This window comes from Phlebotomus papatasi, unplaced genomic scaffold, assembly GCF_024763615.1.
Source record: "Phlebotomus papatasi isolate M1 unplaced genomic scaffold, Ppap_2.1 HiC_scaffold_267, whole genome shotgun sequence".
NCBI classification, from domain to species: domain Eukaryota; kingdom Metazoa; phylum Arthropoda; class Insecta; order Diptera; family Psychodidae; genus Phlebotomus; species Phlebotomus papatasi.
Window position 1 is genome coordinate 2525 of NW_026604500.1, and position 26367 is coordinate 28891.

The following is a 26367-nucleotide window of genomic DNA, read 5'->3' on the forward strand; positions in this document are numbered from 1 at the left end:
TTAATTCGATCATTGAATTTTATTGTATATGACTTTTTATCTAATGTCTTTCAATCATCTGTTTTCTTTTCGCGTATTACATTTCGATATTTGCATTTTTTCGTCTTCTTCACAATGATATTTTTTTCCATTTTAGACCCTTTCTGCAAATGTACATTCCCTTGCATAATTTAGTGTTGCGTACATGAAGGATTCTTCACGTGTTTTTCAAAACGAATTTCTTGAATTATGATCAGCATTTGTTAATATACAATTTTTGTGTCTGCAATTTGTGTTCCTTTTTTTCACTTTTTTTATTAAATATATAGCCTTACAACATACTGATGATAGAATTTGTTTTTTTTTTCTTTTCTCAACAACACAGAATATTTTCTAAATATTACACATTTATGTATGTATATTGTTTCATCTTAAGTGTAACCTTTAAAATCATTATTCTGTCACATAGTTCATGTTATGTATGTCTCAGTGAATCATTGAATTTGTAGTGTAATCTATCACCTACAATTACTATTCTTACTATTTACATCTTTGTCCAAGTTCTACCACTATTCATTCAAATTATTATGTACAGAGTCTTTCAGAAGGTTTTGTTTTCTTTTTAAAGTAATGGAATTCAAAATATATAATCATTTTTATTCATCGACAAATGGAAATTATGTACGCAAACGAATTACCTCGTCTTATAAATATTCTCTCATCAATTCATCACTACAATTAATTGTTATACAAAAGCTATAAGCTATTTACAAATTACATTAATTGTGTGTTTTTTATAATACAGTGATCATTTAAATAATAAATTCACTAATATGTAGATCATATAAATACATAATTAGTTTCTTTTTCCTTTTCTTGCAAAATATGTCATTGATAAGGTTCTTTCTGTGAAGTGTAGTAAACAAACTGGACGCATATTCGCTTAAACATTGAGCTGAACCGTTTTGTAGTTAGCGTGATTTCATGTTATTTTATTTCAAGCATTGCCCAGAGATTCTTTAATTTTTCACAATTACTCCAAGTACTACGCTTCTCTCTTTCTTGTATCTCAGGCATTCTCTTTTCTTTCACACAATACTTATATTGCAATTATGTTGATAATGGTGGAAACATGACTTTAATATGCATATGTTTTATAACAATTGTGTAAAAGAAATTAGATTTTAATTAATTGCGTTACATTTTATTTTTCTGCTATATGAAAATGTACAATATAGCAGATGCACTGGATTCATTATAAACTTTGTATTGCAGGTTGCATCGCATTATTTACTTTGTCCAAAATATGATTATGGTCAGATGATACATTTTAAAATTAACAAGACGCAGGCAGAAGCAGATTGGAGACCATTTCTTATTCATAATATTTCCAAAATAAAAACAAATTAACATACAAAACAGTTAATATAGCAATTTCGTTTTAATTTCTTCATGAAATGAAACTGCATTTTGAAGTTGCAATTCACATGCTATACATATAAGAATGTGAGAGACTTTTTGTTCACAATGTTTTTTTTTTTTCAATAAAATGAGTAATATAACAAAGAAATATGAAATATAATTTCTAAATTTGAATCTCTTGTACACTGTCATAAAACAGAAAATTTTAAAATCAGATTCAGACAACACAATTTTGAGACCGTTTAATACCGATTTATAAGGTAATTATGAATTGTAGTTCTCAGCTATACGCGTTCAGTTTATTTCTCAACTTCACCCCTCATAGAGAGTGTTATAAAACTGTCATAATAGTCAATTAAAGAAGAGGTCCAATGTTCGGATACCTCTGGAACCTTAATTACCCTAAGTGCATCGCACCCCCCATGAGACTTGGATGAAAGTATCCCATGTAGAGTTGAGCCCCAGGTGCCCCTCGACCCAAGGCTGCCATTTTGATCTTTTCAAGTTCAGCCTCTTGAAGTCTTTTCGCTTTAGCACGTCGATTCTGGAACCAAATCTTCACCTGGGTTTCTGTCAGTCGGAGGGATGATGAAAATTCAGCTCGTTCGGCGATACTAAGGTATTGCTTCTCTCTGAATTTCTTCTCGAGTGATAGGAGTTGTTGGGTTGTAAAGGGAGTTCTAGGCTTTCTGTTAGGTTTGTGCTTCCGAAGATTGCACTTTATGCGCGGCGGCTCTTGGTTATCTGCAAAAGGCAGAGAAAGAAGAAAAAAAAGATATTAGCATGACAAATTCAATCGAGATTCCAGTCTATCTCTACTGGACCCATGATTGATTCTAATATATACATTTTCCTAATAGGTTTTGGTCACTTAATTGTTCATCCTATCTTTCCTCTTCGATGGGACATGAAAAAGTGAGAGAATCTATTAGAGCTTCCTCGGAATTTTATTCAAATGATTCTCTAAATTGTGGACGAAAAAGTGGCTAAAGTGTTGTTAGGTAGCACCGAAGCAATTAATTGAAAATAAACTACAGCATTGATTGATGTTACCGGCAAAATTTTAGTCTCAAGATACCTGGTATTTTTATACATAGGTTATATATACAAGAAAGCATACCACCGAAAACTCAGCTAACCTCTAACTGGACAAAAAGTTATTTCAATTATGTGATTTTAATGTCACGTTTCTGAATTCAATTTCTGATAACACTATCCGTAATGTGCTGTCGGACTTCTCGCCTTTTTCCACTAGAAAAAACGATTTTCTCCATCTGACTTTATTGCTTTGTTCAGTTTACATTCTGGAGGAATGGCACTATTATAGATTATCTTCTCAGTTCTAAATTGTTTGGCATCACCAATTCAAAATCTCCATTCTGCTGCCGATTTTTGAGTAGCTCTCTCTTGAATATATATACAAGGCACACATGCGAAAGAAACGATTAGACAATTCTCGATTGACTGTCAATATCCACCATGATAAATATTTGAAGAACGTATAAGAATCAATATAAATAGAAGCACCAGTCCACTAGCAATTAAAATTCTTGCAAGTGGTGAAAGAGAAGAAAAAAATGTGACGGTTACAATTGGTGACAATCCTAGAGGAGAAAACATAAAAGACTCTCATTCCTCTCGAATTAATTTTGACTGACTCATTTAACCTACATGTCTGCCCTTAGAAATGCATCGCTCGACGTTTAGATCTGAAAAGAATATACCTACATACACTATACTTGTCAGCTAGGACAGAAGCAATTTCATTGAATTCCGCCGGAAGATTAATTTACGCCTTTCTTATATACGTTCAAACACATTAGATAGAGTGTCTTCATTATTTCTCACACATAGTTTACACGCCAAATTCCCATGTAATTGCTCAAATTATAAACAAATAGCAAAAAGTAATCCATAAATCCACAATCTTCTTATTACAGTTTTCGAAAATAACAGTTGAGGTAAATTAGCAGATTTCTCAAGCTAGTAAGAATTCGAGAAATTTTCTTTGCCAATTTTTGTAGGTGTTTGTATACACGGTCAACATTGTACAGATTTATATAACAATACAAATCAATGTATAAATCACCTCATGGATCTTTAATAAAGATTTTAATTTAATTTAATAAAGATAATAAATCACCGTTTTTTATCCGGTCTACATAAATTCAAAATTTTAGGAAATACCTAGTCGAAATGAATCCGATTTTAACCAAAATTGGCCGTTAATTTTTGGAGATTTGATTATTGACAAAATTTTAAATCTTCTACAACTTATGGCCTCTAGACACTAGAGAAATTTATGTCCACATTAAAGAGTTTTTCCTACACAAGGGTCCTCGAATTTAAGTTAAATTTTTTGACGATCAGCGGAAGAATTGAGGAGAGTATTCCAAAAATCGGCGTATTCGCTTGATCATACAACAAGTGATTTTAAAAGATTTCACATAATAATAATAAGAATTATATTATCGTCATTTTAATTTATCTGATTATTTTGAAACTTATTCAATCTGAACTTATTGGGTAATTTTCGACAGCTATAGTTTATTAAAGATTTATATTTGTTAAACGTTTATTGACTATATTCAAACTAAGTCCAGTTAGTTTATTTTAGGTACTATCTTTAAAAAGTTGTGCAGTACATTTTCCTTCCATATGTTCATTATCCCACTTCTTTATTTTTTTTTTTTAAAGTAATACATGTCTGAACCGGTGGCAGCCAAAATCCCGAAAGCCGAAATCCCGAGAGCCAAAATCCCGAAAGCCAAAATCCCGAATGTTCAAAATTCTGAAAGAGATGAAATTATGGAGGAAAATGTTTAGAATAATTTCCCAAGACACAGAAGCTTTCTCTTTGCCTCCAGCAAGCGCGGGTGCAATCGTGGGAGTTTTTTTATGACACTTTTAAGAATTAGGGGTTTTGGCTTTCGGGATTTTGGCGTTCGGGATTTTGGCTTTCGTGATTTTGGCCTTCGGGATTTTGGCTTTCGGGATTTTGACCGGGACCCGTCTGAACTACCCCCCCCCTCCCCCCCTTCCACCAAATCTTATGCAAAATGAATACTTTCTATCCGATTAATCCCCAGAAATTAATATGTTGAAATATATTTTCGTTATTTACTAACAAATTTAAATTTAGTGTTTTTTATAGCATAATTTATTAATAATTTTGCATAAATTTGGAAATAAAAAATAATATTTGTTGCTCAAAATCTCTTAAACAACACTCCTAAATGCATGTTGTTATCATTCTCAGAGACTATGTCACTACAACTTATAGTCTAAGCGACGAGATTTTACTAAGAATTATTATCAATGTTATTATATTCACCAGAGTATAATACGACTCATAACTCTCATGTGAAATGGAGAAAAAATTTTTGAGAATTCCTTACCACCCAAATCAAATAAAATGACACAAAAGTGTCATTTTATGCGACACGAAAAATAATATTAATCACAATTAAGTAAATTGGGAGAAAGTAAAGAATTTTCCCAAGAATGTCGCCGAAACCTCACCCCTCCCTAGGCGGCCTTGTCATGCGTAATAGAGTAGAGAAAAAAGATCTCCATATACTAATCGACTATTAGCATTTAAACGTTTCAGTCTCTTAGAACATTAAGGAGGCATCAAGTTGAGAATTTCCATAAATAAAGTGTAGCATGTGACCACTTTCTCACTTAATTTTAACTAACGAGATAATGTTTTTCACTGATGCATTCCTCGGGGGAAACTCAAAAATGACAATAAATCTCTCTCAAGGCGTCAGAAATTTATTAAGTCTTTCCATCTTCTGTAAATGCTCTTCTTGTTACACATGTTCATTCAAGTGACAATTTTTACATTTCGTTGTGGCACAAAAGTAGCATTTTACATGAAAATCAAAGGGAATCATTTGTTTTTTGTCCATTTCGTTGCTTTTTAAGCATTTGGTATACATAAGCTAGAAAAAATGACTGCATCATTCCTTTATGTAACATTTCAATTTAAAAATAATGTTATTGTATATATAAAAGGTAGAGGTGAAAATTTGGATAAAGTAATAATCTAATCTTGTCACAAAAGATATGATTTATTTATATTGCTTGAAATCTATAGGAATACATTAATATGATATACTGTGATATTTTGACATCTAGAATTTTGCATCTCTCAGATCTAGGAACCAATTTCTGACATATCACTATGAATCAGACAATTTTTGAAAAAATGATGTTACGTCGTGTCAGACCGTCTATTCATTTAGTCGTTTTAAAGCTAGTTAACGGTTAGAGATAGAGAACAAAGGTATTCGGGATATACGTTAACTTTAGCATTATTAAAATTATCTTCCACTCCTTCCCTTCTACAACAGAATATGTTCAACTGGATATTTTTGAACGTGTTAGGAGGTGTTTCATATACATACTTAAATGTTCGAAAATCGAGATTATACCTCGATCAATTAGACAAAGTCTATATATACACTGAGAGAAATCCGAAAAAGTTAAAATAACATTCCGGAAATGTTTATTTTACCCTGCAGTATTGATTCGAAATCTGTGTAAATATTATGCTTTTTAGGCGTAGTAGGGGTTAAAGTTAACCTTTTTCATGTTAATTTTACCCTTAAAAAGGTGTAAAATTAACATTAAAAAATGTTGATATATTTTTACACCTAAAAAGTGTTAGACTTATGAGGAAAAAAAGTTAATCGCACCCCCGTTTTTTCCTCAGTGTAGGGGAATGTTGGCATGGTTCGCACAGAGTGAACCTTCAAACAACGCAAATTTTCTCTTTATTTGCAAAGAGCTAGTTTGTCATTTCTTATCCATAAGATAGATAATTATTAAGCTCATGAGACGAGATGAGAAATAGTAAGTCAGCTCTTTGCAAACAAAGACAAAATTCGCATCGTTTGAAGGTTCACTCTGTGCGAACCATGCCTACATTCCCCTATATTGAAAAGCCTTGTAATCTCCGATGAGTTCAAATATATTGCAACCGGTTATACACCCTTAGACTACCTATTATGAATCAAACATTCAGTTGTATTATCTTTTTTTCAATTTTAAGCAAATTTAAATATGACCCATGCAAACCATTGAAATTGGCTATAAAATATAAAATGATCATACTGGAAAGAGGCTTTGCTGAAACATTTCTTCATTTTCATTCATTCAAAAAGAAGGAGACAGTTTTCGTCATCGAAACAACTAGCGTGCAACCAAATTTGAGAGCATGACATTAAAGTCATGAGTTTTAGCATTTAGCAAAGCTATAATTTTTGCTATCTCCTTTTTTCTTATAGGAAATGTATATTAGATGTTTGACTCATGGTCTCAGAATTGGCCACATTTAGTGAAATTATTACAATCAGTTATTATCCTTTCAGAAAAGGTTCTATTTCAATTATCTAAATATTTCACACGGTAGACACACGTCGTTGTTCCAACAAATACAATCCATTACAAATTTGGCTTAATCGTGGTAAAGCACTAGAAGGCACGATGCAATTTAACTTCAGCATGAATATTGCAATCTGCACATAAATTTCCAACACTTTGTTACCGCTTATGTCTCAATATATGTTAAATGTGCCTGAAGAATTTATTGAAATTCCAATCTTCATTGTCGAGAATGTTGGTATCGAGTAGAGAACATCAACCAATTACACTTGAGTGCAAAATGCAGCAAATGAATAGCATTTGTGTGTAGAAGCTCGCCAAAGTGATATGTTGCCTTTCAAAATCACACCGCACACAATTTCAAGGCGTAAATTAATTTGCGATTGCATCAATGTGAGAAAATACGTAAACATTAAGCATTATAAATAAATGATGACAAAATGAAAAATTCACCTTATATGTTCTACGATGATGGTATATTAATAATTTCTTTATTTACTTGTAATTTTAAATAAATCTATGTCTATAGAGCATTTCGATTCAGTCGAAAACTTTCGCAGAGTGACATCGCGTTGTTTGTCCGTCTGTCCGTCCATCTACCTGACCATTTTTCAAAGCTAGAAATCCAGACAGTTAGAGGTACCTATACAGTTAATCTAAATTGGTTGCAAATTGTTATTGAATCAGTAATGAACAGCTAAGGTGGAGTAAGCACTTTTACTCATTTGTAAGCATTTTTGGCTACATAAAATAAAACATCTAATTCAGGACATTTATGAATGAGAGTAGCTTCAACACATATGGCATGCTCTACTCCAATATTCAAATGAGTTATTACATCTCGTATTTAATAAAAAGTTATTTAAAAAAGTGGTTAAAAGTATAATGCCCAACGCACAATAACTTTTGTTTGGTAAACATATTTTTGACATTTTAATGAGAGTGAGAGAGATTTACATCTAGTCATCTCGCTCATTCTCATAGAAAATTTCGAAAACACGTTTACAAACAAAAGTTATTGTGCGCTGGTCACAATACTTATATTCAAACCAGCATAATCATATAGGGAAAGAAAATGTTAATTTTTTAATGAAATTTTCCAACATGGTCGAGAAGTCTCAAACATATATACATAGATATTGATTCAAAGAATCTCTATAGGGTGAAGTCATCGCTTATGGAAGATATACACTTATGGAGAGCTGTCTGAAAATCTTCAATTTTTTTCCTAAAATTGTTCGCATTATAAATTTCAAATACGAATTATCGAGATCTGTTTTAGGTAAATACTTAAGATTTAAAAAAGCTATGCATAAGTCCATAATATCCATAAGTTATTGTATAGTCCTACATGTTACTTTTGTACCCACCCTATAACAATTCATTTAAACCTGCTAAGAATTTCAACATTTACGAGTTGATTACGAGTTAATCTTAATGTAACCAGAAAGTCTAATTCCACGATAATTAATTTTTGTTTAAATTTCAATTGTTCTATTTCGGAAAAATTTCTATATGACCTATAGATATATAGATCAATTCAAATTGATTGTGAATCGGTATACATAATAAAATTATGCAGTTGAAAATGCTTTTCTACATGCTCAAAAAACGTAGCACGATGCTTTTTCCACGAGTTGTTCTGGTAAATATTTGGTAAAATATTTTATTATGGTCAATTCAAATCATGAAATTAATCAGAAATTACTCTAAACTTTTACTGGGATATCCTAATGGTGCTTTGCAGATTATTTTATAATTGACTTTTTTTCTGCAATAAAAATACATTACTTAATATTTGAAATATGATATTTACTGAATGTTTTTACTAATCAATTCTTTCTTTCTTCTTTAAGGATCTTTTCTTTCTTTAAGGACGGAACAAAAAAGACTATGTAGGGGAAGGCTGTTAGGCTTCGCACGTGACTGACTTTGAACACTTCATAATTTTTCCATATTCCTTTAATGAATCTGACTTGTCTATGGAATATTTTGATAGTTAATTTAATTGTTAAGTCTTACATTTCCTGAAAAATGAGCTTAGATTCACTTAAAGAACAATTGGGAAAAATATGAACATGAAGTGTTCGAAGCCAGAATATGTGTGAAGCCTGTAAGCCTTCTCCTAGAATATTTATTTCCTCCAAATAATAATGAAAAAAAATCTTTTTTTTTGCCATAGGTGACCATTCTGTTTTTAAGATGGGAGTCGGAATGACAAAGTCAAAAATATTGATTTTTTATTGCCTAACTAAATCGAAATATGAGCAATGTAAGAATATACCAAAAAAAATTCAAAAGCCAATTTAAAGTATTTTCGAAGATATAAAGACGAACAAAAAGGAACAGTCAGAATATCTAATACCTTTCCAATTAGCCCGAACATGATGAGATTCTGTTGAAAAATACGTTCTTTAGAGCTTAGTTTCTTTGATCTTGATAGCCCGTGATTAGGAATGAGCTTGGCGTCAAAAAAAAATTCGAAACTTCAGATTTATAAAATTCTGCCAAAATATGACTCCTTAGGTGATAAAGAGTCGATATATATATATATATATATATATATATATATATATATATATATATATATATATTTATTTATTTATTTATTTATTTATTTATTTATTTATTTATATAACTCAAAATCAAGGGATTACATGTGGAGCTCAGAACGAAAAATGAAAATATCCTATGGTCAATGTTTAGAATATGTTCATTTTTCATTAGGAGCTCCACATCTACATATACTGCTCTCTTTGTGGAGTTCGAGCAGTCATAGCGAAAAACAGTTAATTTTTAGTAGTAGAATTCAGACTCTTCCTTAAACGTCTTTTGTTTCCCTTATATATTTGAATTCTCTTGAGAAATATATATAATTACAGCAATACACATTTTGCATGATGATGTATTTATTCATTATTATATTAATCAAACAGTAAATATAAATCATTTTATAAAAACGAATTCCAACTAATAAAATAAATTGCAAATCTGACAAAACTTAATTGTAGACATTTATTTAAGATTAGTGGTCTAATTTTGATTTAAAATTCCCAAGTATCTCATTAATTATACAATTAAGTGGTATTTTATGAAAACAACTTCCTCCACATCTAATTAAAGTCGCTAACTTTTTATCCTAATCACTTTGAACAAAACGCAGAGAGAGTTCCAAATCATTTCTTTTATTTAACACTCACTGTGTAAAAACGCTACACATAAATGCAGCTAATTAAATGTCGAGCATTAAAAATGAACGACAAAGAATAAACGACTCTTCATATACATGTAAACATATCTATTTCACATGTAGAAAATATGATATGTTTCATTTTAGCACAAAATTCTATCAACCATTCTCGCAAATGGGACTAAATTGCCAATTAAATAAATCAAATTGAAACCGACAAATGGCATATTCTCAACCATTCATTGAATTGCTCTTTCTCCCCACATAAAAAACGGCCATATTATGTGGTTTGCGACGAATGTTATTTCATAACATGATCTTATACTCGTATGTAATGTGGATAAATTTGTAGAAAATTCATTGTGTCTAATTTTTTTGCATCAAGTTACAGGTCTATTAAAAAATTCGAAGATAAAGTTAAATGAAGATAATGGTATAATGATTTAACACAATTTCTACAAATTTATATATTATGAAGAGATATGCTTGAAATTTGTTTTAACTCAATTAACGAGATTTTAACTTCTTCAAGTTAAGGTTAATGAAATAATAATTTGTGTAAGTATATAGGAAGATCTCTAAATATTAAGTATCTAAATTTAGGAATTATTCTATTTTCTTATTTTATATGCAAATTTAAAAGCCAGTGTTAAGCCTAGATCTGCTTGAAAAATAACTTAAATATAAAATGCAAATTGAATTCGGCTATTAATACTTCAGGAAAATTTCATGAAATCAATATTTCTATTCTACTCTATTCTTCCTTTATGAGAGGGGTTTAAAGTTTGAGAGCTAATATTGATTTTTATTAACTTCTCCACAATTAATATATTTTCCCTTTTTGAGACGATTTTATCACACTTAAACAGTCAGGATATTTAATATTAATTTTTTTGGCATGTGATTTCAGGTGTCTGTAAAGAATGACACCATCTTCTCGGACTACTCCAAGTAGACTTACTAAACCTATATTTGCAGACGATGATATTTCTATCAAGTGACTATAAAGACAAATTAAATTACGTTTAAGTGTAAAAAAATGAAATAAAAATATTAAGAAATGTTTGAGAAAAAAGGATGGAAACTTTGAATTATACAATTTTTCTGACCCAGAAATGAATTACTATACAATTTTGAAGTGAATCTTCAAGCTATAAAACTATTTACTGACTTTTAAGAGATGATTCGTCTGTAACAAAAGTCAGTCATTTAAAAATACACTAATTTTATAAATATTTAATATAAAGATATAAAAAAAAATTCTGGAATAATCGTATGGAAATGGTAATCACAAACAGAGTCTTAATACTTAAAAGTGCGAAGTGACTAATTTAGTGTAGCTAAAAGACCTTATTTCTGGCATAAAGAATAATATATAAAGTCCACAATATTAAAATAATTCTCATTGATCTGATTTGTTTCACTTTTATTTAAAAAATCGGGATCGTCCCTATTTGAATTTCGCTCACAAATCACCTAAAAATTTGATATTTGGCTGGCGTTCACGCACGAACGCAATTGCGCGTGGGTCACTACCATAAAAAGTATTGTTGGATAGGCCTATATTATACAAAAAAATATTAGGTCGATCCGACTTACAGACCACCCACACCACACACTTATAAGGCCGTCCCTATTTGAATTTCGCTCACTGTAAGTGTCATATTTGATGTCTGAAATAAAGGTAAAACATCAAAAACTCACTGTAAAATAATGAGATTTATAAAATAATAAGTCTAAAATGACACAGCTCTAATCTAAGATGCAAAAAAATCGACAGAACAGTCAAATCACTTCAGGGAGAAGTCTATGCTCAACGTTTGGCCAGATGGAAGCAGAAACGGATAGCATTAGCACGACGCTATTCTTTATGCCTCCGGCACACCTTTTAGATCGGTATAATTTCATAAAATCAAAATTCGCGTTCTTTTTTTTCTCAAAAGATTTGCATATTCCGCTCTTTTGGCCTCGAAATTGTACTGAACTAAATTTAATTTAGTGTGACGTTCAAAAAAGAAGAAGAGTGTGAAAAAGTAAGATATACATATGCAAGGCTTTTCAGAAAGAAAGGGATGTGAATTTTTACTGTACAAAATTTTCCTAATCTAAAAGGTGTGCCGGAGCGAGCCATCACCCCCAAAAATCAATTCATAATAAAATTTCACACATTTCGAGTTCCAAGCACCCTAGGTTGCAAGCACTTCGACATCCCCTGTAAAGAATCTCCGCTATTATAAGCTTACTTAAGTTTTTTTTTAATTGTTACAATTAGAACCGATGAGGGTATCCGAAAAATTATTTTTTTGACTCATTCTAGTTCGGATCAGGCGGGTCGGAGGGACTTAAGTTTTATTATATAATCTAATGATCTTAGGCCCAGGTATAACATACTAAAAATTCAGCCCGATATATGCCATAGGGGCTGAGTTATTGAGAAAATGCAGAAAATGTTCCTAAATGGAGGAAGAGGACTGGGGGGGGGGGGGGGGGGGTAGATCTGACATCACCAACTTCTAGTCACTTATCGCCTTTTAACATTTGCCGAAAAACGCTTGTCGATATCTCTTTCCGTTCTCTCACCAGAAACGCTTGTGCTTCGGATGGGACGAACGAGACGTCTACAAAAATCTATCTTTAGCGCAAATGATATTCGTGATCTATAAGTGTTAAAACGTGTGTAAATTCAAAATTTGGGCCCAATATGACGAAATCAGAAGTCATCTTTGACCACAAAAACTGAGATTGTAAAGAATTTCAACCAATTTCAACTTATAGTTGAGGGCCACTTATATTTCTCGTATGCTTATTAATAAAAAATTTTATATCATTGACCATAGGAGTTGAAGTAAGTACAAAATATTTTTATTCTGGAGTTTTCAAAACAATGAAAGTAATCCGACGAATCAGGTATAAACGAAGTAATTAACCCATTCCTACCATGGTATTATACATCATACCGTCGTTGCGGGTGACTTTGCACTCGGGGGGTGACTTTGCACTCTGCTGTCCGTAAGACTTTCATAAATTCTAGCACTTATTGATGGTCTTCGCCGATCCGGTCTAACATGTCAAAGTATATAGGGATATGTTATGTACCAAGTAAGGTACAATGATCCCCAAAAGGATTCTTGTAGTTTCAGTAATAGTCAATGAAATGCTAGTATAGGTATTTTGTCAAAAAACGCCTCCGTGAAAAAGTTATCTGGAGGTGCAATTCCAAAATCGATTTCAGAGCAGTAAATTGCCCAGATTCAATCTAAATTTATCTGGCTAGAATAATCCACTTCGATTTTGTTGATTATTTTTATTAAAATATTTTTTTTCCCCTATTATCTTCCTAAGAACGCATGATTTATGTTATAAAATTGCATATAATGGCCTTTCTAAAGCTTTATTATAGAAGTATTTGGCTAAAAATTATCCAATTTTGTAGGAACTTAAGATAAAATGACCGAGATCTACAAGATAGCATGGTCGCCATCTTGATTTGACGTTTCTGTCCGCCATTTTGAATAACTGTCAAAACAAAAATCTCGTCCGATTGAGCTGAAATTTTAGTATGTTCTAGCTTATGCCAAGGCCTTTTCAGAACATATATAAAATCCGACCTAGGTCAAGTTTTTGTCTGGATATAGGGGCTCCAAGTTCAAAATTTTGACATTTTCATGAATACAGAACTATAGGGAGCTTCTTTTATCAAAACTATCACGAAAAAGACAACGCTATCGTTAGGCGGTGAGATCAAACAAACAAAAAAAAGTAATGTTTTTGTTTATAACAGCGTATTATTTAATAATCTTAAAAACTGCTGTTGCAAAGATGAAAAATAAAAAAAATAATTAAATGCACTTTTCGTTTATTTATTTATTTTTTAAATTATGTTAGAGTAAATAAATATATAAAATTAAAGCCTCAACCATTTTTAATGGTTACTGAGGCATTTCCTTTAGGTTTCAAATATTTAAGATTAAAAAATAAAGACCGCCAAAACATGAGTATTACAAAATTTTAAACTTTGAGCCTCTGTATCTAGGTAAATACATGACGTCGACTGGAACATAGATACGTTTTGAAAAGGTCTTGACATCAGCTACAACATACTAAAATTTCAACCCAATCGGACCAGTTTTAGGGTTTGACAGTTATTCAAAATGGCGGACAGAAACGTCAAATCAAGATGGCGACCACGTCAACTTGTAGATCTCGTGCATCTTACCCTTAGATATGAAGATCTTTATTGTCGTTTATTACAGAAATTGTTGATTTTTTAGTATTTATTAAAAAGTGCAAAGTCACCCGCACCTTAACCCCAGTGCAAGCCTTTTTTCTTGATTTTTTTAAACATAGTAAAATTTTATAAAATTAATGCTAGTGGCACAAAATCCATTCATTAACAACTGAATACAAATAATTTTACCCATTCACCCCCCTCCTTTCACTTTAACTGTCCACTTTTAGAGGGTAAAGTTGAAAAACAGCGAAAAAACGTGCAAAGTCACCCGCAACGACGGTACGCAAATTGAGAGATTTTAGATGAATTCCTGGGCAACTTATATCCGAAATACTGTCGGGAATGGATTTTTAGTAACTTTAGTTCTACAATTACTTGAGAAAAATAGTCTGACAGAGATGAAAATACATTTTGTTATTGTCTTCTTGGTGCGCGGAAAGCCGTGCAAAATTTTTACTCAAAATGATGGTCGGAACATTCGACATCCCGTCGAATTTGTTAAAATTGGCCTTCATCCTTTTTCCTGATATGAATTCTAGTTGCCAATTTGTTTTCGTGGATTAGTTACTCTATCTAAATCAATGGAGTTTGTAATGAATTAATGCACATATTTTAAATTCAGCGACCGTTGAGACGTGTGTTTGACAGGGGCTCCCCGCGCCCCATAATAGATAAAATTTTTTTCTTTTCAAAAAATTCATCTATTAATCTGTAGGAAACTAATCCCAAAATATGAACATTCTATCTCAAGTATTTTTGATACATAGACTGAATGGGTTAAACCTATCTTCATTCTACTAACCTTTCTTTGGTGAGAACCTAATGTCGATGCGGCAATATGCGGCAATATGACACTATACGATTATTCTGCGTATATTTAACAATCCATGATTAAATTTTGTACAACAAAGTGTTTATTTTGTTGTTTGTTTTCCTAAATTTAACCTACACCTTGAACCTGTGATTTCGTAAATAACTTATTTATATCGTTTTATGCTCCATACAATTTGATACTCAAATGATAGTCCTAATTGACTATTCTTTATAAAATTCTTCGCCATTACAAAATTCGTATACTTTTTAAAAGAAAATCTACTTGATCGGTCGCATAGAGGCCTTTGTAATGAAAACTAATTAGTTTTTCTCATGGTAATTACAGTTGATTGTTCTAAGGCGCATGTCATAAATTGATTGCATATAAAAATTAAATGAATGCTTTTTATAACGTTAAATGTATTAAGTAAAACTATCTCCTCTACAAGACGTAATTACACAAATTATGTTTGTTGAAAAAAATTATATTCCAATTAGTGTCGTTTAAGCTGTTACTTCTGTGGACGTTTTTATTCATTCGGTATTATTTATGTTTCTTGTATTTGCGATGTATATTACATATATAAAATGACTCGCACAAGATTTCTGGTAGTGATTTCTAAGTTCTTCTCCGGTAGACAAAAGTTGAGGTGAAAAGACAGAAAGAGACAGAAAAGACGACAGAAAAGAGAACATGTGATACACAAGTTGAGAAAAAAACGAGTGCAAACTGCATCATTTTTGTACCAGCTTTCGCGGATCTTGCGTCGATTGCATACAAAACACGCACCTAATTTATTCATTTACGCTTCCAATTAATTAGTACCGATTTTCCACTTCTTCTGTGGTGATTCACTCTCTGGTTAAACTATAGAGAATCATATACAATAAAGACAAGAAGTTCGTCTTGGATGGTAACATCTTGTGATCAGTATTCACGAGCTCCGTTTGTTATCTTATCAGACAAAAAGACTCAAATGGAGCTCTTAAACGCACCTTCGTTTTGTTACCTGAATCCCGTGAACTGCGCTCCCTGCCTTTAACTGGCTATGCCTTGCACTGAATATCATTTATTGTGACCTACAGGTGCAATCGATGGTTAATTGATACATAAATGTTTCTTTTGACTCTTCTTTTATAACGTTAATTGGTGGAAATGTTAATTGGTGTGCGTTTCACCTCAATAAATGTGATATCGTAAAACCACATAATGGATATTTCTGGCTGTTTATTTGTTTTACTGTCAATTGTGTAAAGGACATATTTAAGATTTTTTATTTCTTCCTTCTATTAAAATGAAAGCTGAATCACCAAGATTCAAAAAGAATGTAAATGGAAAAAATTGTTAAATATAATTTAATTGGTTACTTTAAAAAATTTCTTTCAAAACTAAATTTAAAAGTTCATAACAAAAAAAAATAATAACGAAAAAGTCCAAACATGTTGTTCAAACACATTTTACAAATACTGTGTTATCATTGCGTATTAAAATTTTAATGAAATTTACATCACATTAAATGTCGCTAATGAGCGTTCTGTTCTAAAGTGTAATTTATAATTTTGAATCACTACATATTTGTAATTTTATCCATTTGTTGCCAAGAAGATAATATTTCACCCCTAAAAATTTATTTAAATTATTATTAATGCGAAAAAATAATGTGATTCATATATTTTTTAACGTGAAAACATACGTAACGTATTAATACTTTGGGTCAATTTAAACCAATTTTTTCGGTTCACGTTTACCTTTTAATCAATAAATTAAATGAAATTTAAATATTAAATAATCTAAAGACACAAATCACACTTTAATTCGCTTATTAGTGACAATTAATAAAAGCATCAAAATTTTAGTGCGCAAGTGTGATACCAAGGTTACATAAGTAACTGCTACGAAAACAAAATTGTGTCAAAATTTTAGGCTAACTGGCCAAACGAATAATTAAATTATAAAAATAACACTAAATGTAATAAATATTTAATACTGATAGTTGACTTTTTAAAACGGTTTCAGAAGATTAACCTTATCTGTACAACGTCTATAATTTTAAATTAGAGCAAATCATTGAAAATTTTAAGGAAAAAGTAGAAAGAATTGCAAATTTTTTGTACTATCTGATTTTAAGTCGTGCAAAGCAAAATTAGATGTTTCTTTTCACTTTGAACTATATTATTGGAATTCATACTATACTAACGACATTAATTAGCAAAGTCCAAAAGATAACTTTAAGGCACATTAGATATACGCAGGAAAGTGGATAGGATTGTCGTAAAATTTATTATGTATAGCGGTTAATCGATCAATCAGCATATTTTGTCAGATGAAGAATGTCAAGATGGATGTTGTTAATTCTGAAAATTTTGCATTCTCGTATATTCAAAATCTACGCACATTTTGGCGTTATAAAACTCCAAAGTAAGGCCGCTCAATCAGAAAAATTTTATATGAAATAGAATAGAAACATTTTGGTAAAGCTTAAGTATATTTGGAGGAAATAACATCTTCTTAAAGAATTGTAATAGTTGAAATTAAAATGTCACGTCATATTACAATGAATAGGGTATAATGTCTAACCATTTTAAGTAATTAATATTATTATACCCACCGCCATATTTTATTTTTATATAACTGAGCCTACCCCTCGACCCAAAGTAGACCCCTTGACCCGAGCTATAATGAGTCACAAATTTAATTTTTGAATGACTCCGATTCTAAATGTCAGAATTTGATCATCTTTGGTGATTTGGAACGTTCTCGTTCAATGCTACTACTCTTCCAAAAACCTCAATTTCATACAACTTAATTGAAGGTCTAATTATTCGAAGACACGATTTTCGAAAATAACCATTTGAAAGATTTCGAAACTTTAATCTATTGTAGCTGAAGTTGAGACCTTTCAAAAACGGTCACAGTTCCCTCGATGTTACCTGTCTTCAATTGTAATAATAAAAAAAATGGACCCGACCAAAATTTCGGAGTTTATGAAGCGATTTCGGTAAAATTATAATATTTTGTCTCTGGGGTTGAAATTTTCTTAAAAATTAGTTGCATCTGTCCCCAATTCATCTCTATATTAATTCATTATACTATAACGAAATTGGCTAGACTATATCTCTAGTGTTTATTAAGGGACAGCCTGAATTGGAGACCAAAATATTTCAACCGAAATATTTGGCGATTTTTCTTATTTTTATTTATTTATTTATTTATTTATTTTTGAAAGAGAAGAAGAAGACCAAGCTTATAGCAATTTATAACGTATGTTTATACATGTTTCAAGTGTTTAAATTTTTTATTCTAAAGAGGATTATAAAATGGAGGACAAATGATACGTACACTAGAGCATCTCGTCGCAGACTCCCTAATTAGTGGGAAATCTACAGATCGTAATTCTTGTCTGAGAGAAACAAAATCTAAAAAGATTTTCAATTTTCATAAAATAAGCTTCGTAGTTGAACTTAAACACCGGAGAAAATTAAGAAATAGGAACTTTTTTAGTTTTCTTTTTTAAAGTGCACATTTTGAGGCGAAACAATAACTTTAACATTCTGTAAAAGATTTATATTTTATTTTCAAATAAGGATCAACTAGAAGAGAATTTAATACTGAATGAAGAGAATACGGCTTAATTTATTTCATCACTGAGAAAAAAAGAGGGTGCGCTTAACTTTTTTTCCTCATAACCTTAACACTTTTGAGGTGTAAAAATATATCAACCTTTTTTAATGTCAATTTTCCACCTTTCTAAGGGTAAAATTAACATGAAAAGGGTTAACTATAACCCCTTATACACCTAAAAAGGGTAATATTTACACCGATTTCGAATCAATGCTGCAGGGTAAAATTAACATTTCCGGAATGTTATTTTAACTTTTTCGGATTTCTCTCAGTGATTCGGTCTATAAGTTTATTTCTTAATCTTTCCCGCCAATTCGAAGAAATTTTCAAAATGAGAAATGGAGAAAATGCACTTTAAAATTTTGGATGTTCGCCCGAATAATGTGTCTAACTTTGAAATTCATAGTAAAAAACAAATTTAGTATTATGAAAATATATTAGTAAACTGGACACATACCTTACCCTTAAACTTCTCCCTTATGTCTCTATAATACAACTTTAATTTTTCACCGTGAGCATTCACATCAAACTGTTTCAAAGAAAAAATTATATATATATACCTACATAGTTATATAAGTATAAACGTAGAATATGGGGCCAAATGAACAATACACTTAAGATCCCTACAGTGAGGACAGAAGCTTATTATTAATGTGAAACTGGACGGTAAATTTATATATGAAAATACAAATATTCGCCACGACCAATTACGGTTGCTAATTAATGTTCTGCGAGATAAATTAATTCAGATCGCTGGTATTGCAGACACAGGCACACAACAGACTCACTCAGACATATTGCATGCAATTTTTTACCACTTGTTCTCTCTGTATCGTATACTTCTTGCAAATGGTAACGATGATTATGGCGTTAACTATGGAAGCCACCACATTCGTGATTCGCTGCAAATGGATCTATGGATGGGAGAGATATCTTGAAAGTCGCAGAGCATCAATTCCTCGTGGGATTTCAGTCAGTATGGATGTTGTAAGTAAGGAAGTTCCTGTAACTATGAGTTACAAGGAGAGAATAGGTCCATTTTTGTGTCTTGCCACATGGATGTAGTCCATCGTGTATATAACATACGTAACACCTAGAGCTCATATCAGTTGAAGTCAAGATGCTGAGGCCTCTTTGGCGCAAACTTGAATTCACCGAATTCGGTATGTGCTAATTGCTGGTGGAATGCTCTTTTTTTCTTTTAATTATAATTGCGTGAGTACATATCAGTCATTTCCAATTATATCGCACTTCTATGGACTAGACTCAAGCGAAATCATGCCCAATGACCCCCTCACGCACATAAAATCTAGATGATTGAATAATAGTGGTATGAGCTTATATCTAGTGGACAAATGTAACCATTAAAATTTATTATGTATGTGACTCATTAGTGACAAATCTCAGCGCGAACGACATTCTCAATTTCAACTTCTCCCCTGGGTGCGACTAATTAGGAAAAAATTAATAACAATTTAGGTCGGAATTTAACTATTTTCTCTTAATTGTATCACATGTTATGCAAAATAGTCACACATGTATCATCAATTAAAAAATATATTTTTGTATACAAGATATGAATTTTACTATGGTAGATAATATTTATTTGCCATCAATATGAAACTTATGATACAGTGGAGAGAAATAAGGTTAAAATTAAGCTATATAAAATTCAAATGACACTGAACGACAAGTTTGGCATTTTAATTTTCTGTTTATGTTAATAATATTAGGAATTGTTGAAAAAGTTTTGATGGAACTTATAAGTTAATAAAGTCATTTAACGAGCAATCTCGCTTTCATGATCACCACAGGAAGAGAGGAAATTTGATGAGGTTCCAATGATTTGGTGAACGAACAAGACAGAAATCCGCTGCCCACCAACTTTCCAACATCAGAGATGGTCCGGTAAGATCATTCTTCTCTCGTTTCAGTGGCAATAAAAAAGACTAACAAATGTAACCCCAAAAATATTGGGCAAACACTTGGTAATATTGAGAATGTGGAATAGAGAAAGAAAGGATTTTTTTTTGGCTTCTTCTTAAATCCAAAACGTAACCATAAGATCAGTATCTGTCATCGACTTCAAGAGACAGTCGGTTGTCCAATTATACGATCAACAACAAAACAGTTGACGGTTGGAAGTGACACGGTATTTTGACTTTTAATTGTTCACACATGTTCTCTGGTCCACAAGCATCAAAATGAAACAGCAGCCACCGTGTAATGAGACTCTTAGAACTGCATAACTTAGAACAGAGATCCCCGCCGAGATGTTGCATGATTCTACCATGATGTTAGGGAGAAGGATTCGTCGTGAAAGAAGAGACCCTCAAAGATGATGCCACATTAATTTAAAAATACATCTATCCGCGAATTAAAATCTGATTTGCGTAATTATTCATCAACCACACGCACTAATCTCAATGCAATTAGTCGCAGACATGTGTTTTCGCAATGTGCCGCCTCTAGCCAGAAGTTTCTCAATCAATCTGAACTAAAAAGAAATGTCGTGCACCGCATATACTTAAATACGAAATATGTCTTACAAACAATTGCATTAAAGGTAGCATATATATGCTATGTATATATACACGAAATCCAAATCGATGAAACAGTCTGATTGTTAGGCCCAGACAATCTCAACAAGCCCAGACACCCATTTGTCACAAACCTAATTATAAATTCCTAGAATATATTCGACTGTGGAAAAATTCGATATCATGCCACAAGGGAAGACAATAAAAATTCTAGAAAACAACATGAATCTGAAATTCCTGAAATCCACAAAACGCGGGCGCAAAACAAATAACATCTGTGTTTGTTGCTACATATATTGATTTAAAGTGTTATATGTATGGTTGCTCCTTTAGGACGCTGAATAGGTTGGAGATAACCTATTGTTTGTCCTCTGCACACCCCAAACACCCATCTATGATAGGCACATTGGAATACCTAGGGCTCAGACAACAGCGGCTCAAAACACGAAAAGATTCACTCCAGCCGAGTTGAAGTGCGAGAATTCCAAAATTCTATTGAATACCAAAAGCTTAGCGAGAATGAAATGTGGTGTTGGTGAAGCAATTTTGCATGGGGTCTTTTTGTATATACAAATCCCGATCAAAGATATTCACCATTGTTTCTATCTTGTCCAAACCATTAGTCGTCCTCTCCCCAATAACACTATATTCAAATTTTGGAAAATCTCAACAGTGGCATTGGCAGGAAGGGCAGATTTGTCATCAGGAAATGCTCTAGAATTCCGCCTAAAACATCCAGTCAACACGCAATCCAACACCGTAACAATCTTTGAAAAAAGGGAAAGTATCTCTAATTGTCTTCCATCAAATTCAGAAAATATTTCTTCATCAGATACAATTCTTAGGGTAGTGGCATACATTATGACCATTAGAAGACTATCTTTAATTTTTGAATTTTAATAAATAAATATTATCAAGGAACTAAAAATAAACGATATTTCGTTTAGAAACAAGCATACGCTTATCTCTGTCAATATAGATAGATAGATAGATAGATATTTATTCATCAGCAATGCTTATAAGGAACCACACAAGTACATTGTAATTATTAGCGGCCACCGCCGTCTTAGCGTTGATGACCAACCTCAGGAGTGAAAACGGTGTTGAGTTATATTATAAAATGTTTTAAATATATTATATAATAAGTAATTCCTTTGTACTTTATAACTTTATACGTAGAAAAAGAAGATAAAAAAATATGGAACTTTTTCTCAGGAATAAGGACTTTTGCTCAGATAAAACGAAAATTCATCCATATTGATAAATTTTAATTAAAAAATTCCCATTTAAAGCTGTTTCTGAATTATCGTATTCGCTATATTTATTAGAAAATGATTGCATTAATTATAATGATGCAATAATTGTATAGTCCTACATGTTTGTATCCTGGGCATGAACTAAAACTTATTATTATTATTAATATTTTAATATGATTCAATTTAATATGACTCTAATCGTTAGTAAGGAGCTGTTGATCGAGCAACAGCTTGTTTGTGTTGAAAAGTCACAAACTTAGTGGTATGGTAATGTTCAGCATGTGAATGCAGAAAGATTCCAAGGAAAAGCTAGGCAAACCGTTATAGAGAAAATCTGATGATGATTTAAAACACGGATTACTTCATACGACGTTTCGGAGATGTTTGTCTCCTTCTTCAGGTATGGAGATAATTGGGATAAATCGGGTCACAAGGGATTTCTGATACTACCACTTTACAACACTCAGAGCACATGAACACCATGATAGTCAAATGCAGTGTCTATAATTAACTGACCGTATAATTAACTGACCGTACCATTCCAACGAGAAAATTTGACATCCGATTAGACGTAGAACAAGGCGGCTGAATCAAATTCCATTATTTGGCCCGGGAATAGACCCGGCACATCATCCTAATGTAACAGAGGATCGATGAACGTTGGGTGGGTGTCTAAATCTGGGTGTCCCAAATCCGCAACTCCGATGGGGACAAACACTGAGAGAAATCCGAAAAAGTTAAAATAACATTCCGGAAATGTTAATTTTACCCTGCAGCATTGGTCCAAAATCGGTGTAAATATTATTCTTTTTAGGTGCATTAGGGGTTTAAGGGACCCTTTTTCATGTTAATTTTACCCTTAATAACGTGTAAAATTAACATTAAAAAAAGTTGATATATTTTTACACCTAAAAAGTATTAAATTTATGAGGAAAAAATGTTAATCGCACCCTCTTTTTTTCTCAGTGAACGATTAAAAATAAATGAGTAACAAAAAGATTCCCCAGAAAAGCTATGCAAGGAGGTGTCAACTTCGAGGCAGACCTAGGACCAGGTGGCTGACCCAAATTCAGAATCTTGCCTTGGAACGCCTTGGGATCGAACCTGAACATCTTCCTGAAATGGCGGAGGATCGGCAAACGTTAGCTGCTAATATGGATATCATGGACCCGCAACTCGAATAGGGATAGCAGTTGAAAATGATGATGATGATAAGTAACAAAATTTATTCAAAAGTTATGATGTTTTTATGAGAAATTGATTTTCAGCGGCTTTGCGAAATAATGCAAATAAAGTTAATAAAGTTAACCCCAGAATATATAAAAGATCGATTTTGCAAAAATCTAGCTAAAAATTTGTTGCAATTTAAAGCAATGTACTAAAGGCATTACAAAACATATGTTTAATATGGCCATAAGATGTGACTTCACCCTAAGCATGATTCTTTTATCATACTAATTCCACAATTTACACTATACCGTGTATCTCTGAAATTATCTCGTTAGACTCTTCGCTAGAAAATGTGTATTAGACCAAATAATAAATGGAAATTGTTTTTGATGAAGAAGGTATAGAGGTGAGAGAGGCAAGTGTGTTGAGATCATCGAAACAAATGAGATACCAATAGATGCCGCCATTGCATTGAATTTGTACTACAAACATACAATTTAACAGAAAATTTACGCCAATAAATTTCTATGTGAAATCACGCTAAAAAAAAACTTTACACAAATGAAGCCATAAAGGCTTTCGCACACACCACATGAAACTACCACCGCCAAGTTATAATTCTTCGTATGCAATGCAATAAAATTGCAGAAACAGCAAAACCATCATTGACTCTGAGTATCTTTCGTATTCACTGCAATTGCCGAAGAGAATTTGCATGGAATACAGCCCGAGTGATGGCATGTGTACATTTTTGCGCAAAGGATCTTCATCTGTCGATGGACAGGCCAAAAAAAAACACACAGAAAAAGAGAATTCACATTAAAAGCACGAGTTCATTATGGTATACCCAGATTTTTGTTGCCATCACACTGTTTTGAAATTGTATATAACAGTGTCTACACAGCATAAAAAAATGGGTAAATAGCCAGATTTATGGAAGATGCATGTATGTGAATGTGCACCCGCTGGGAAGTCGTTTGGAACCTTTTCATCGGACACAGCATAGCCCCATAGTGAATTACCGTGGTTTGTTGTGTATGAAGACCATAATTGACAATCATTTAATTTAATTTGACTTAATAGAAAAATGTTTGTTTAACTGCGACAGCAGTAGGGTCCACTTGAGTGATGACAGGAAGTAAGTATTTTTACGATAGATTCCCTAGTTGGGGAAGTGGGCACAGATTTTGGGGAATGGGAGAGAGGCGGACACTCACCAGAGACGGGTCCTCCTGCAAAGCTCTGACCAGGAAACATGCCCGGTGGGCCGAACGGTGGTATTTGTCTGGCCGATGGCCAAGGCACTGCGCCCCCCATGCCGCCCCAAGCGGCCGCAGCCGCCGCTAATGCACTGAACGGTGTTGGCCTAATGGGCACATGTCCGGTGAGTGTGGGTGACGGAAGTAGTGATTGGGATTTTTCGAGACCGGGTGTTGAACTGGTCTCATTGTTCACATCTTCAATATCGACAATTGAATCTTCCTGATTGGAATCATACTCAACATCTGAGTCAGCGGCCGAACTGTGCGCGGGTGAATAAATTCGTTCGTTTTTCGTCAGGCTGTCCGCCGTGTTGACTTCCTGGGATTCTCGCGGTGATATCGGCCTTCGACTACTCAGATTGGTGGCAGATACTATTTCCACGTCTGAGGGACTCTTTGGCCTCGTGTCGGCCAAGAGTGAGGCCACACTGAAGTTACTGACACGTGAACTGGATTTTTGTTGCGGAGGAACCGTCGGGCTTGTCATAGCCGTGCGTAGCGGAGTCACTGTCATTCCTGATGATTTTATCATGAATTTCGTCAGAATTCCTCGATGATTACTATTTACTAGAGACACATTTAATTCACAATTATCAGATCCTTAAGAGTTTACATGCGTATTACACATTAGCCCATTGAATGTTTTATTTTCCTTGTCCTACAGTTATTCAATACAATCACCAAAATTGCATCGGGTGCAATCACCTATATTTTTGCATTTTAGAATCCTTTTTATTGAGCTAATCATTAATCCTAACTTCTATGCACTTTCTGATTTTTGTTTGTTCCGAAACAGTTTTTTTTTTTTAGGAAAACAAAATTATGGATCAACACACTTTTGAAGTCCGTGTCCCTGTTGCGCTAATCTCTGCTGTTAATGAGGAATAAAAAAAAGCACAGCCCTCTCAAGAAACTCAACCGAATTACCCTGATATATTTATAGTGTTCCTGGTATTCCGTCACTGACAACGAAAATCTTACACTTCAGTAAAAGATCTATGTTGATACACACGATCACAATCGCGGTGCGTCCAAACAACTTCACGACTTTGAGCGAACTGAAGTTGTGAGACGGAGCAGAGTCAAGCTTTACCGGATTCCCTATACTCTGCTATCGTGTTTCTCGTTCGTCGCACGACTGTTGCCTGGGGTTACTTTGACACGAGGCGGTGACTGTTGAAAGTGGGATCCGCCTTCCAATTGGATAACTACCAATTGGAATTTAGACATTCTCCTCCGTATATTTTCCCTCATATTTTAATGCATGAACGACGACTACCGATGTCTCCTGCACACCATCCTTCCCACCCTACCCTACGCTCCCCTACAATTCACCCTCGATCCCTAACAAGTATACAGCATTTGCTGCATTCAGATTGAGAGGATGTGTAATTGCCAATAACTTGGGGACGTCCTGTCTGCTAAGCAATATTTCAGAATAGTGGTTATATGTATATATATAGATATACATATATAGCTCAAGTGCTTCTA

At 32.8% G+C, this 26367-nt stretch overlaps 1 protein-coding gene across 1 annotated transcript; it reads right to left on the reverse strand.

The window, feature by feature from the left end:
• On the reverse strand, window positions 1–26016 carry LOC129809051 (muscle segmentation homeobox-like). The gene is made up of 2 exons (XM_055858909.1): window positions 24832–26016; window positions 1–2145 (listed from the first exon to the last, which is right to left on the reverse strand). Exons 1-2 carry the CDS (start codon window positions 25406–25408, stop codon window positions 1799–1801), a joined length of 924 nt encoding a protein of 307 aa, XP_055714884.1. The 5' UTR covers window positions 25409–26016; the 3' UTR covers window positions 1–1798.
• Window positions 26017–26367: the final 351 nt, after the last annotated feature.

Bases quoted from the DNA above. Each gene is read 5' to 3' on its own strand.
- LOC129809051 (XM_055858909.1), bottom strand. From the start codon at position 25,408: ATGATAAAATCATCAGGAATGACAGTGACTCCGCTACGCACGGCTATG. The intron at 2,146-24,831 runs GTGAGTGTCCGC...TGCCTTTTGCAG, and splicing joins TGCAGGAGGACCCGTCTCTG to ATAACCAAGAGCCGCCGCGC.